The 12,517-nt window shown below is 34.4% G+C and overlaps 1 protein-coding gene across 2 annotated transcripts in view; it reads right to left on the reverse strand.

Moving 5' to 3' along the window:
- The window catches only part of PLA2G4A (phospholipase A2 group IVA), a 120,283-nt gene that overhangs the window by 2,835 nt on the left and 104,931 nt on the right, over positions 1 to 12,517 (reverse strand). For both annotated transcript variants that reach the window (XM_025043916.1, XM_006907728.3), the window contains 2 exons: positions 5,222 to 5,417; positions 3,609 to 3,766 (listed from right to left, as the gene is read on the reverse strand). In XM_025043916.1, coding sequence (XP_024899684.1) covers positions 3,609 to 3,766; positions 5,222 to 5,417 — 354 coding nt within the window. The remainder of the gene's footprint in view (positions 1 to 3,608; positions 3,767 to 5,221; positions 5,418 to 12,517) is intronic.

A 12,517-nucleotide genomic window follows, 5' to 3' on the forward strand; every position in this document is an offset into this window, starting at 1 on the left:
AAGCAGAAATTTGCCGACCCCATTTTTCCTATGAGTAGGGGAAATATAATTCTATAGCGACAAAAGAAGCTTTGGGCTTCCAGACACGGCCATTTCTTGGCTGTGTGAGATCAAGGGCAGTTTAGCTTAAATCCTTGAGCATGTTTCCCCTTCTTTAGAATAGGAATAATAATATTAATCTTGGATTTTGTAGGAATTGGACATCATTTGTAAAAACTACTTTGACAACACCTGGCATATAGGAAACATTCCATAAGTAGTATCTATTTATTGCTATTTTAAAACTGACCATCTGTGAGGAAATTCAGGATGTGAGGCTAGAAAGTTCACTAGAAAGAACCCACCATATATAGCCAATCGTGGGCTTGTTATTTGGTAAAAGTCAGAAAATTAATTCTGTGATCAAACGTGCCCTCTGCATCTTCTTTTAATAACTTCCCCACCTTTCTAGAGATCATGCCATCAAGTTTTAAGTTGGTTTCTCTTTCACCACATAATCATGAGACACAATAACCCTCATTACGGAGAAGTACCCAAGTAAAATAAAAAATCAGCTATTTACTTTCCAAACACGGAAGAAGCTTTAAAATATAAAAGACCACAGTGGAAATTATACTGATGACTGCTATCGATTACTTCATAATGAATTCATGACCACAAAAAATCATCAATGTCAATATCAATAACTAGCAATATTTACCATAATTGGACTTTGGCAGCTATTTCTAGTAAACAGGCCATTCTTATAAATGAAAATGAATATTTATACTTATAACTCTGAAAAACTCAAATTAAATGCAATTGGAATAAGCAAGTTGAACCACTAGGTGGCATATTAACACTATAAAACCATTAACCAGGTTTTTACAGATTACTGCAAAAAATACTGATTTGTTGTGATATAATTCTGTAATATAAATAGTAGAGCTAAACTCAGTACATCAGTTGCTAAATTCAAAGCTTCCAGCATGATACATTTAGATGTATCCACAAAGGCAAGATGCCATATTTGAATCTTCCTGGTTTTTCTTTTTTTTAATTAGGAGTATTCTTAAGTAGTGTCTGTATCTAATTTCCTCTTTCATACTCCCCTGAAATTCATTGAGATTCCAAATCCTTCCCATCAGTCTTATCCTAGCAACAGCCCTCATATCTCAAACTTCTCCGTCCCCACTGCCCATCTCTAAATATGATTCATGTCATCTTTCGCTTGTGCCATTCAATAGCTTCCTCATTGTTGATCCATAACCTTTAAATCTTTGGCAGTAAAAAGAGAGGATAAGAAAATAAAACGTAAAATGTGATCTTCTCTCAAAAAAGAACAAATTTGGAAATGTGAGATTGGAAGCCATCCACAAGCAAATATTGAATTCCCACAAGAGAAAATTTTAAATGATCCCAAAGAAGAAGTTACAGTATATTTTGAGAAAGACATAAAAATTACAAATATAGAAAAATACAAGAAGATATACTGACCTAAATTTCTGTGAATTTCCTGGCTAATGCCTGCTTTCCCAATAAAACCCAAAATGTCATGGAAACAGGGACTCTGTAAGTCTTGTCATTTTTGATCCCAGCACTTAAAGCACAGTAGGGGAACCATAAATATTTGTAAAATTAATGAATGCACAGAAGGTTATTATTATAGGTCGAATTAAACAGGATAAAGTTCAAATCATAGGGACAATAAGACTTGATTCGAGTCGAAGGACAAGCAGGATTTTATAAACAGAGTGGAAAGAGGAGGCATTCTCGGCAGTAGAAGGAGAACCTTATAAAAAGGCTGAAGAGAGAGGGTCATGCCATGTTTAGAGAACATCTGGAAATTGGCCTGGTTGGAGAGGAGGCTGTTTTGGAGAATACTAGGAAATGTGCTTATTTGAGAGATAGATGGTCAAAAGTTAGGAAAGAGCGGAAAAAACCTGTGGCGCTATCTCAGCTCTTCACATAACTGTGTGACTTCCAGCAATCTGCCTAAATAATACATAACTCAGTTTCCTCACACGCAAATAAAAATATCTACCTCATAGGATAGTTTTCAATGTTAAATATTGGAGGGGGAAATATTTAGCTTATATTAAGCACTCAAAACTTTTTCTTGTTCTCTTGTTTTGTGAATTATTATATTCCTAGTTCCTAAAACAGTGCTTGGTCCAGTAGATACTCAATAAATATGAGTTAATGAAGAAATAAGATGGAAAGAGATTACAGACAGCATTAAAGGTGCAGGAATCGGGGCCCAAGGTATTAGGCTATGATACTTAGTAAGCTTCTAGTTATTTTTTTTAGAAAGATAAAAACTTAAACTCGTACCTAGACACACTTATCATGATGATAAAATACCAATAAATTAAGAATTAAGTACCAGTACTTCTGGATATATGCTTTTCCACATTTTAATGAACATCTAATATTTAACACTATGAAATTGTTTGAGAACAAATTTTAAAAGCTTTTTATTATGCATCATTGGCATATGCCGAATAAACTAACACACAACAGGTTCTTAGAACACATTTACTGAATTAATAGATTGAATGAGTGAGAGTGCGTAACAGTACATTTTCCTGTGATAGCTAAGTCAGAACACAGATAATATTATCATCACATATTAGCTGCTTCAATTTATTGTCTCTTAGATGCCAAGCTCTTAAACTATATTATTTTACTTAATCCTCACCCTGATCTATAAGACACGTATCGCTGCTTCTTCTTACAAATGAGGAAAGTTAAATGTGGAAAGGTTAGCCAACATGCCCAGCATCATGCAGCCAAGAGGCAGCAAGCGAGGGTGTGACCACCCAGTTAGGTCTGACTCCAAAGCCGCTGCGTTTCTCACATACCACACGTCTACCAGTGTAAGTGACTAGATATTAGGTTTCTCACAAAACAAACAAACATGAAATACTGCCAGTGGAAAAACATTGGGCCAATGTTCAGTGAACAAGAATTTGGGAGGATCGAGTAAGTGCAGAATCCTGATGCTAATGACAAACCCGGGCTGCTGTCATGAGGTGAGTACAAACAGAGCAGTCGTTCTCTAAAGATGAACTGGAATTTAGCGTTGGCAAAGCAGGCTAGCTAAGATCTCTGGGGAAAATGAAGCGACAGAAGCATGCGGCTGTCAGAGACAGGGTAGGAGGGCTGCTACTTTGGGTGATATTCCCAAGATCCATAAAAATAAAGACATTTAAAAAGCATGAGTGTATCCATTAAAACACATGGTATTTTTGTAGATTAACTACAGTTTGGTTATATTCACTTTCCTACTTTTATTTTTCCTTTTTATCACTTTCTACTTCTAATATTTATTTTATCATATCACAAATACATTAGGTACTTTGGGAAAGAAGCTAAGTTCCAACCAATCTGTCAAACAAATAATAGCATAAAATGTAGGCTTTGCCAATTTGGAGGCATTAGTTTTCTTATTTGTGAATTTTATAGGGTTCGCCTGGAGATTAACAAAATATTTCATGAAAAATAAAATGGTACAATTTGGGTGGTGTCATTCATAAACCTTATTTTTAATTAATTAAAAAGAGGTGTTGCTATGTTTACGTGATATGAAATATCTGACATTGTCACTAATCGTAGGACATACTTACATCGATGTTGTTCAGAGTATTGAAGTACATCAGATCATGAAGCCTTTTGAATGCTTGATTTGGATATTGGAAGTTGAAGGTTGAAAACGGTGATTCCGGGTCATCAAAAATATCAAAATCAGCTATTTCTTTCTCTTCTGTAGTTTCTCTTGGAACACCTAAATATCAGAAGAGTCTCAAACAGTGTTATTTTGAACACTACAAAATAGCTCTAAAACCCAGGGAATAAAACATACAAATAGCCATAAATACAACATTGGAAGTCTCCACTGGGGTCACTGTAAGCTGTAGTAATACTGTTGTGTCCCCCTTCCACATTCCCTGGGGGATTTCTGTGTGTTTTGACTGGGCAACTTCCAATTGCCAGTATCCTCATCTCTGTGCCAAAGGGCTTCCTACCCCTGTCTGCAACTGTGGAAGCCTGCTTTGCTCACTAGCAGCTGGCTGGAAATCCTGGTAAAGAATACTCCACCCCAGGCAGCTAGGGAGTTAGGATGTAAATTCCCCAGTTCCCTTGTCTCTTGCCGTGTGAGTGGGCAGGATGATTCTGGAGCCCAGGTTCTATTCCATTTCCTAGTTTCCCAACAGGATCAAGCAGCTAGCTCATGAACACATCTTTTGCTCTCTGCCTTCCTTCTGTTTGTCACTTCCTCCTTCCTTACTAAAATTCTCTAGTTCACCCAAATAAACCATTAGCACTTGAATCCTTTGCTCGGAGTCTGCTTCTGGGGGAACCCACACCAAACATGATCTAATTGTGGTCATGACATAGAAATCCCCTATACGGCCTCTTGGGAATTAACAGTGATAGAAAATTCTTGGTTTCGAGTATTTTACTGTCCGATGACTAAAAATGACAGCCAATCCTTTCTTCTCTTATTTTGAAGTACGACTTATAATAACTTCTATCCCTATTGATCCTTTCTCTGTCTTGCTCCGCCATCTAGAAAAAGATGACTTTCTTCTCCATAGTCCCCTGTCAAATCTTCCATTTCTATTTTTTTGAGTCTTTCCTTTTACGACTACATTTTCTGGTCCTAAAATAATGATTTTTAGGCCTTTGGCATTCTGCCTGTTAATCTCTAGATCTTCCAGGATATTGAAGATGGTACAGCAGGATGACTGTGCTTTGAACTTAATTTTCTTTTTCTATGAAATATAACATGGCAACATGAAATTACCAGCTATGTTGTACTGATAGATTACATTCATCTTGTAGTCAGCTAAAATTCCCAGAACTTTTGCATGATTTGTTCTGAAACAAGGGCTCCTTTCACAATAGTGATATTCAAAATTTAACAACCTTAACGATAAGATCACCAACCAATCAGAACAAACATAATTCGAGGTTTTGGAGTAAAGCCCCAGATCTGCTTTTACCAAGCTAGTAGTTAACCTTCCAGATTCTAGATTGTGAAGGACCTAGGGGATGTTGGAGTGAGAAAGATGGGGGATACTTGGATGTCTCAGGATAGAAGCTATTTGCCAAGGTTAGGGAAGCACTCAAAATTGTAATAGCTGATACAGCAAGTGCCAGTGCGTATCAGCTTAGTATTGGTCTTGCTCCTTTACCAGATTCCTACTTTATAGAAAACAACTTATACCCAACGCACCTGGAGCCTTGTACTTTCTGAAGTTGATGTTGGCCAGAACGAAGTGGATGATAGTTGGGCAATCTTTCTCTACATCAGGATTCTTGGGTTTAAAGACATAACACTCCTTTAGTCCTTCTCGATCAAACACATAAGGGTCAATCTTTGGAAAGGGAAGCTTGTTCATTTTAGCCCATTTTTCTGCAAGTAGAAGTTCCTGTGGAAGAGGGAAAGATGCATTTGGGAATTTTCAGTCTTGATTTGTTCAGCCAGTCTGGCTATCATTCAATATTTACTAGGTGTTTACTATGAGCTAGTAGCATGTTCCTTGCTAAGATGAATAATGACCCTGTTCTCAAGAAGCCCATCAATCTCAAAAAAAAAAAAAAAAATTGCTCAGTGTTGTTAACTTTCGGCTCTGGCCTAGCTCCACTGGAAAATTTATTGATGAATTGAACTAAATGAAATTATGTTGATGTAATTGCTATTGGAAAAAAGTTTTATAGGTTCTGGGCATTTCTAAGCCATGTGAATCTTTTTTAACCCTAAGGAGTCAAAGAATCTGAGGAAGTGCACTGGAAAATTTATTGATGAACTAAACTAAATGAAATTATGTTGATGTAATTGCTATAGGAAAAAAGTTTTACAAATTCTGGGCATTTCTAAGCCATGTGAATCTTTTTTTAACCCTAAGGAGTCAAAGAATCTGAGGAAGCAGAATGAAGAACATTCTATACTGAATTTTTATCATTTCCACACAACTAATTACAATAATAAATTTTATGTATACAAAAATATTTGAGTTTCTCTGAATTGGCTTTTTTTCTCCATTCTGTTTCTGAAAAAAGGTTAGGCTTCTGGCTTCAGCATGTTGTCATTACATAAGTAATAGCCAAGAGTGGGCCATAGAGAGGGTACCATGAGTTTAGTTAATGGGACTGGCAGATTGTGTGATTGTTATCACATAGTAGCCCCCTTCCTGGTAAAAAGATTTTGCGTCCCCACCAGAATGAGAGGACACATGGGACAGAACCACAGCAGCTCATTTGCAGCTGCTGATGTGTAGCTTGACAGAGAAATATATGTTTGTTGTCAGCCACTGAGATTTTGAGTTTGTTTCTGCATCAAGGCTGACTAAGGCAGTGAGTAAGCACACACACAAATATTAAAAATTTAATATAAGAAAACAAGTCAATATGGAGAGGTGTAGTGAATCAAGCTTATTTCTATTTATATTCAGCTTAAGGGGAAGCAGGACAAATAAACTGATGCTGGGGCCAGATTGTCTGAGTCAAAGTCAAAACGCCAGCTGCGGGCCTCGGGCATGTTTCTTAATGCTTCCATACTCAATAGCCTCAAATATAAAAGAAGGATGGTAATAATAATACATCTCTCATAAGAATGCTGTTAGAATTATTTGCGGGGCTGAAGTATGCAGCGACACTCCCCTAATGGTACCATGAGGATCATAAGTGACAATAACAAACCAAATAAACAAACAGGGACCAGGTTGTTCATTATCCCTGAAATCTTGGACTCTCAAGTCCATTTCATCTACATTTCACCTGTTTCTTATTTCTCAGCATCTCATTTTCTACCACTGTTAAATAAGGTTAATACTACTATCTTCCTTAGTATTGCTGTATTAAATGAGATAATGTATTTTTTTAAAAGTCAGTAATTTATATTTAAGAAAACAAGCACTTTAAAATAGCACTTTACATTTAGAGAAAAATATACTCTTCATTGAACTTTTACTAGTCTTTATGCTTCTGGAATGTTGTGAATTTTAAATCGATCAACTCTCTCTTTAAGCCATTTACAAAGAAATAAAAATATGGAACAACAAAAACTTTAATGTATATTCAAGCATTTGCTTCACAAGCTATTAAGCTAAATACAATTATATTTTACTGAAAATCCCATATATACAAATATTTTCTTGTTTGAAACTTGAGAAAACTTTTATCATAAACTCCTTTATTCCCCCCATTCATTTGGATTATTCAGCTTGTTATTTCTTGTCTAGCACTGTTCACAATTATTCATTCCAGCCTATTCAACACCCAAATAAAACCCAAAGTTCATAGTGTGAATCGGTTGCGTGAGAATAAAGAGAAAAAAAGAGCTTGCGAATGTTTATAAATATGACTCAAGAGTATGACCAACGATGTGTGGCTGTGTGGAGAAAGAGGAAAAGGGAATTGCAGGACAGAAAAGACCAAGCTATTTTTAGGTAGATATTTTATGCTGGAATGAGGAAGAGATGGAAACTTTCTCTTTCCTTATATGATCCTAACGTGGAAAAGATTAAAGACTGGTGACTATAAAGACAGTGATTACAGGATGGAAAAATCAGTTTCTCTCTGATGTCTCATTTCTCGGCATGTAAAGACAGAAACAATGACACAGACTATGAGGAGAGCAGACGAGTTTGAATAGAGTATTTGAAAAGAATGCAGTGAGCAAAAAATCATTGCTCCACAAATTATAGCAACGCGCCAGAACTGTATTCTGTTACAACTATCCATGTGCTTATTGTTTGACACCACGGGCTTCAGATTTCCATAGACAAATTTATGTAGGACTAACTAAAGCGATTTTCTGTGGAGATAAAAATTTGATAATATCCTTCGAAGTGATACTTTGTAAAATGTTTATGCATTTTTGAGTACTAAAACATCCCAAAAGATAGGAAAAAATCTAAATAGCATAGAAATATATTCGAACTATAGTGTGAATGGCAAATATATGCCATCTTGTTTATTTATACATGTAAATATATATTTATAAATACATAGATATATTTATACCTATCTATAATAAATTAGTTTTTCTCTATAGGAAATGTTTTTTCTTTGTACAAACTTAGGATATGTGCTAAGATGTTTCTCATTATTTAAAATCTATTTTTATATTTACATACTTATGGAATATAAGTATGTAAATAAGTATGCAGAATCTTTAAAAATTATTGAAACAATTATATAAGATACAATGGCTAGAAACTGTAATTTAGAATTCATTATTTTGTGGGTTTTTGTTATTCTCACTTCCAATAAAAAGCATGCTAGTATTAGAAGCCAAGATCTTTACGATGCAATAGAAATGAAAATAGTTTTCTATATCTGATAGTGTGTAGAATTTACATAGAATTTTTGCATCTCTCATTAGTTCTTCACTAACAGGTTACTGTAAATTCACAAAAATATGTAAGGAGAAATTAATTTGGGGTATATCTACTCACTATAAGGCATCTGGTCCTCAAGACCCATACAGGTAAGTGAGTTGAATGGTGGCTCTGCAACAGATAAATCCATGCCCTAACCCCCCAGGACCTGTGAGTGTAACCTTATATACCAAAGGGTTTTTTGCAAATATAATTATGTTAAGGATCTGGGATTATCTGGGTGCGTTATAAATCCAACGACAAAAGTCCTTATGAGACACAAATGTCCTTATAAGAAGACAAACTCATAGAGAAGGCTGTATAAAGACAGAGACTGAGATTAGAGTTACGCAGCCACAAGCCAGGGAAAGCCTGGAGCTACCAGAAGCTGGAAAAGGCAAGGAAAAATTCTCCCATAGAGCCTCTGGAGGGGCTGTGGCTTCTAGAACTGTAAAAGAATACATTTCTGTTGCTTTAAGCTGCCATGTTTCTGGTAATTTGTTATGGCGGCCCCAGGAAACTAAGACAAGAAGTAAATTTGTACATGCTACGTTTAATAACATGCACTTCCCTTCATCGGCCATTATGAATTGATACCCACAAAGCTAACACTTGGACTGGTTTGGTCTCGATGGTGTTAGCCAACCTAAAAATTACGGTAAATCATATGCAGAGGTTCTAAAGAAGGATCAAGCCCTAATGTCAACAAATAAATCAGGGTTATGTGGAAGAACACAGATGCTTTTTCCTTATTTGTGGGTTTAAATGGAACTTTGACCTAGAGTAAAATATAGAAATTTAGACACGTTACTTCTATCATTTTTGAAGACTGGCTCATTTCAAATTCTCCTTTCTCCTCTCTTCCTTTTCTCCTTTCCTCATTGTCTCCTTTTCTCCTTCCTTCTTTCCTTTTATTTTTACGAGCATGAATCCATTGCTCCGGCTTCTGGTCATTAAGTATTTAAAAGGGCACTGAAAAATTGAGCTAGATTTATGTCCAATATATGGCAACATAATATAAAATAACATAATTTATGGCACAATACCTCTACTCTATTACTCCCCATAAAATCTAGTAAGGTAAAGAAAAAAAAAATTCCAGTTGTAGACTTTGAATTTTCCTATACTCCTTGCTTGCTTCTCAAAAGATCTAAAGCTTTTTATCCCTCTCCTAAATTCACAGTCTGTTTATTTTGCACACTTGACTATGAAGACTCTGGCTTATTTCCATGACTAACATTAACAACAAATCCTATCAGAGTTCTCCTTGAATGGACTAAATTTGCATGGCATGTTTCTAAGCTATTAAATGGTTAACAAAAAGAGATAATAAAATGAAATACAGAGCTGCTTTTCTTAAATCAATTTATAAGAATATTATTTAGAATAATGAAGCTCTTTATATCTGGACTATTTATTAGGCTTTGTGCCTACTAATTTAAAAAAAAAAAACAAATTCTCCAGTATCACTGACGTTGATGTCATCAACTTTCAAGGCCAGTTACAAAGTAGATATAATAAAGTGGTTGCCTTCATTGAAAGCCATGATGTCCATCCTTCTATATCTCCCTGACAAAATCTGAGATTTAACTATTACTTATGACATAATTACATCAATAATTGTGAAATAAAGTTAATGGTTCTAATAGTTTGCCCTATTCTTTTATTACAAATAAGATCCATATTTCAGTCTCAAATATATAAAATTCTTCACTCTTTATCAACTTAATAAAATCATATTGCATTTATCTAATTATTATATTGGATTTTCTCTTCCGTTATCAAGACTTTATGTAGATTTCCCATCAATTTTTAAACCTCATTTTACTAAAATAAGTAACCCACTTTAACATTAATATATAATATTTTTATCAATTTAAACATTATATTTGAGTAATCTTTTAGATCTATGTAGAAATGGATATTTTTATAATGACAATCTTAAAAACATTCATAAATTTAGAAAAGCACTTTCAGTATTCCAAGTCAGCCTGAAAATTCAGTTCATTTTCACTTCGAACTTTCCGAAGTACATTTTTGAAGAAAAAAAATATACATAACATATTACAATTTCCTTTATAGTTAGTCTCTGAAAATACAATTCACTATTTCCAGAGCAATAGGTTTTATGCTATACAAAACCAAAATAGAAGGAGATATATACATGTGGGGAAGAAAAGTAGGATGGAAGGAATTGACAAAACGATTCTAAAGAAGCACGTCTATGAGAATGCACAGCTGGAAATGTCTATAGGTTTATAGTGATTATACACTCCCTAAGATAGTAAACCTATAATGAAGCTATTCGGTGTGGTATTTAGATAAGAATTGTCAGATTGTCAGATGGACCATTGGAATATAAAGGTTAAAAACAAAACAGATTCTGGTGTTCTATAATAAAATACGTAATAATAAAATCATCACAAATAATGTTAAAAAATTCTTGTGGAATTATTACACACTCAATATATTTTAAAAGAGTAATGAGTTAAAATATTTAAAAAGAATATCATAAAAAGAAAAATATCAATCCATATGTAACTAATCTTGATAAGAAGTACAAATTTCGTGAGTAAAACCAATGAAAGAAATCGCTACAAAAATATTTAAAACATTAAAATCATCAGAAAATTCCCAATACAAATAACTCATTTGATCATATTTGCAAATAAAAGGCAAACTAATATTTTTAAGATATAAAATACTTATTAATGAATAGCAGCAAAACTAACAATTCAAAGTAGTTTAAAAACATGAGTTTACAATATGCGTGACAAACTAATTTCACAAGCAAAAAAAGAAAATTGAAACAAAAATATTTTCCTTTTCTTTCTGTCATATTGTAAATTTTTTAACTTTGTTTTTAATATATTTTTCATGCCAGCAAAGCGATGTAAAACAAGGGCTCACATCTACAATCTGATACAGTATTCTAAATTGATACAGTGTTTTTGGAAAGCAATCTGGAAATATTTACTAAAAGTTATAAACTAATACATACCTAAGAAAATAATAAAAGTATGATTAAAGATTCATGTGCAAGGATGAGCGTTAAAGAAAATGACAAGATAGCAATAATCTAAAAGTTGAAAATAGAGCGCTGTTAAATAAATTCTCGCATACCCCCATATAGAAACACCATGGGAAATGCTCAAAATATAATTTTAACTAGAAAGACATAGAATGAAAAACTATGTGACCCTAGTGCACTCACACATGCATGCTCACAGGCACACACACTCACAAAGAGGGTAAAAAAAAATGCCAGAATATCAGCAGCTGTTCTCTATGACTAGCAGAAATGCTTAATGTATATTCCAAATTTTCAAATTTTTTACAAGGAGTATATATTCTTCTTAATTAGAAATAATGAATCAAAGTACATTTAAAAACTAACAAAGCACAATGGGTCTTTTTTAGAGGTGCAAAGTGACATTCTAAAACCTTCTTCCAATAGTAAGTCACTGAGGTAGTGGAACTTTGAATCATATATAAAATGATGGCTTTGATATTTTACACTCCCATAAGTGAGGTGAATAACAGATCGCTGCACTTCCAGAACTTGCTTCCTAGCTATCGATCGTCTCAGAGTCATCCACTGAAACTCACCTCCTCATTGCCCCTCATAGGTCATCAAATCCTGCTCTTAGTTTTCACAGTCACCTGCCCCATCGCAGTGCCTCGTTATCCTATATTTGGCTTACAGTAAATCCTTCTTAATTTTAATCTTTTGCCCTCTGTTCTCCACTGTCAGATTAATCATCCTAAAATTTCAATTCCTTGAAGTCATTTTTCTGCCAGAAACTCTTCACTGATTCTCTCTTTCCTATCATCCAGTCTTACATTCTCCTAAATCCCTCCTAATGGAGCTTAATGTCTGTTACTTTTCATCAGATCGCTCCAGGTCCTCAGCTATGTTCACTGCCATCTCTGTGCCATCGCCATCCTGTCCCTGCTCATCTATCTACTCCAGGATATCTAGCTATTCTTATACGGATCTCTTAAAATAGTCATACTTATATGAAGCCAAATAACTACTTAACAGTTAGTTTTGCTAGTATGTTATGGAGATCAAGAACTATGTTTTACCATTAACTTCTGCACATGGCACAGAGGACAGAAACAAATACGTGTGAAATATGGACAAA

Source organism: Pteropus alecto, unplaced genomic scaffold (genome assembly GCF_000325575.1).
Source record: "Pteropus alecto unplaced genomic scaffold, ASM32557v1 scaffold101, whole genome shotgun sequence".
Classification (NCBI taxonomy): Eukaryota; Metazoa; Chordata; class Mammalia; order Chiroptera; family Pteropodidae; genus Pteropus; species Pteropus alecto.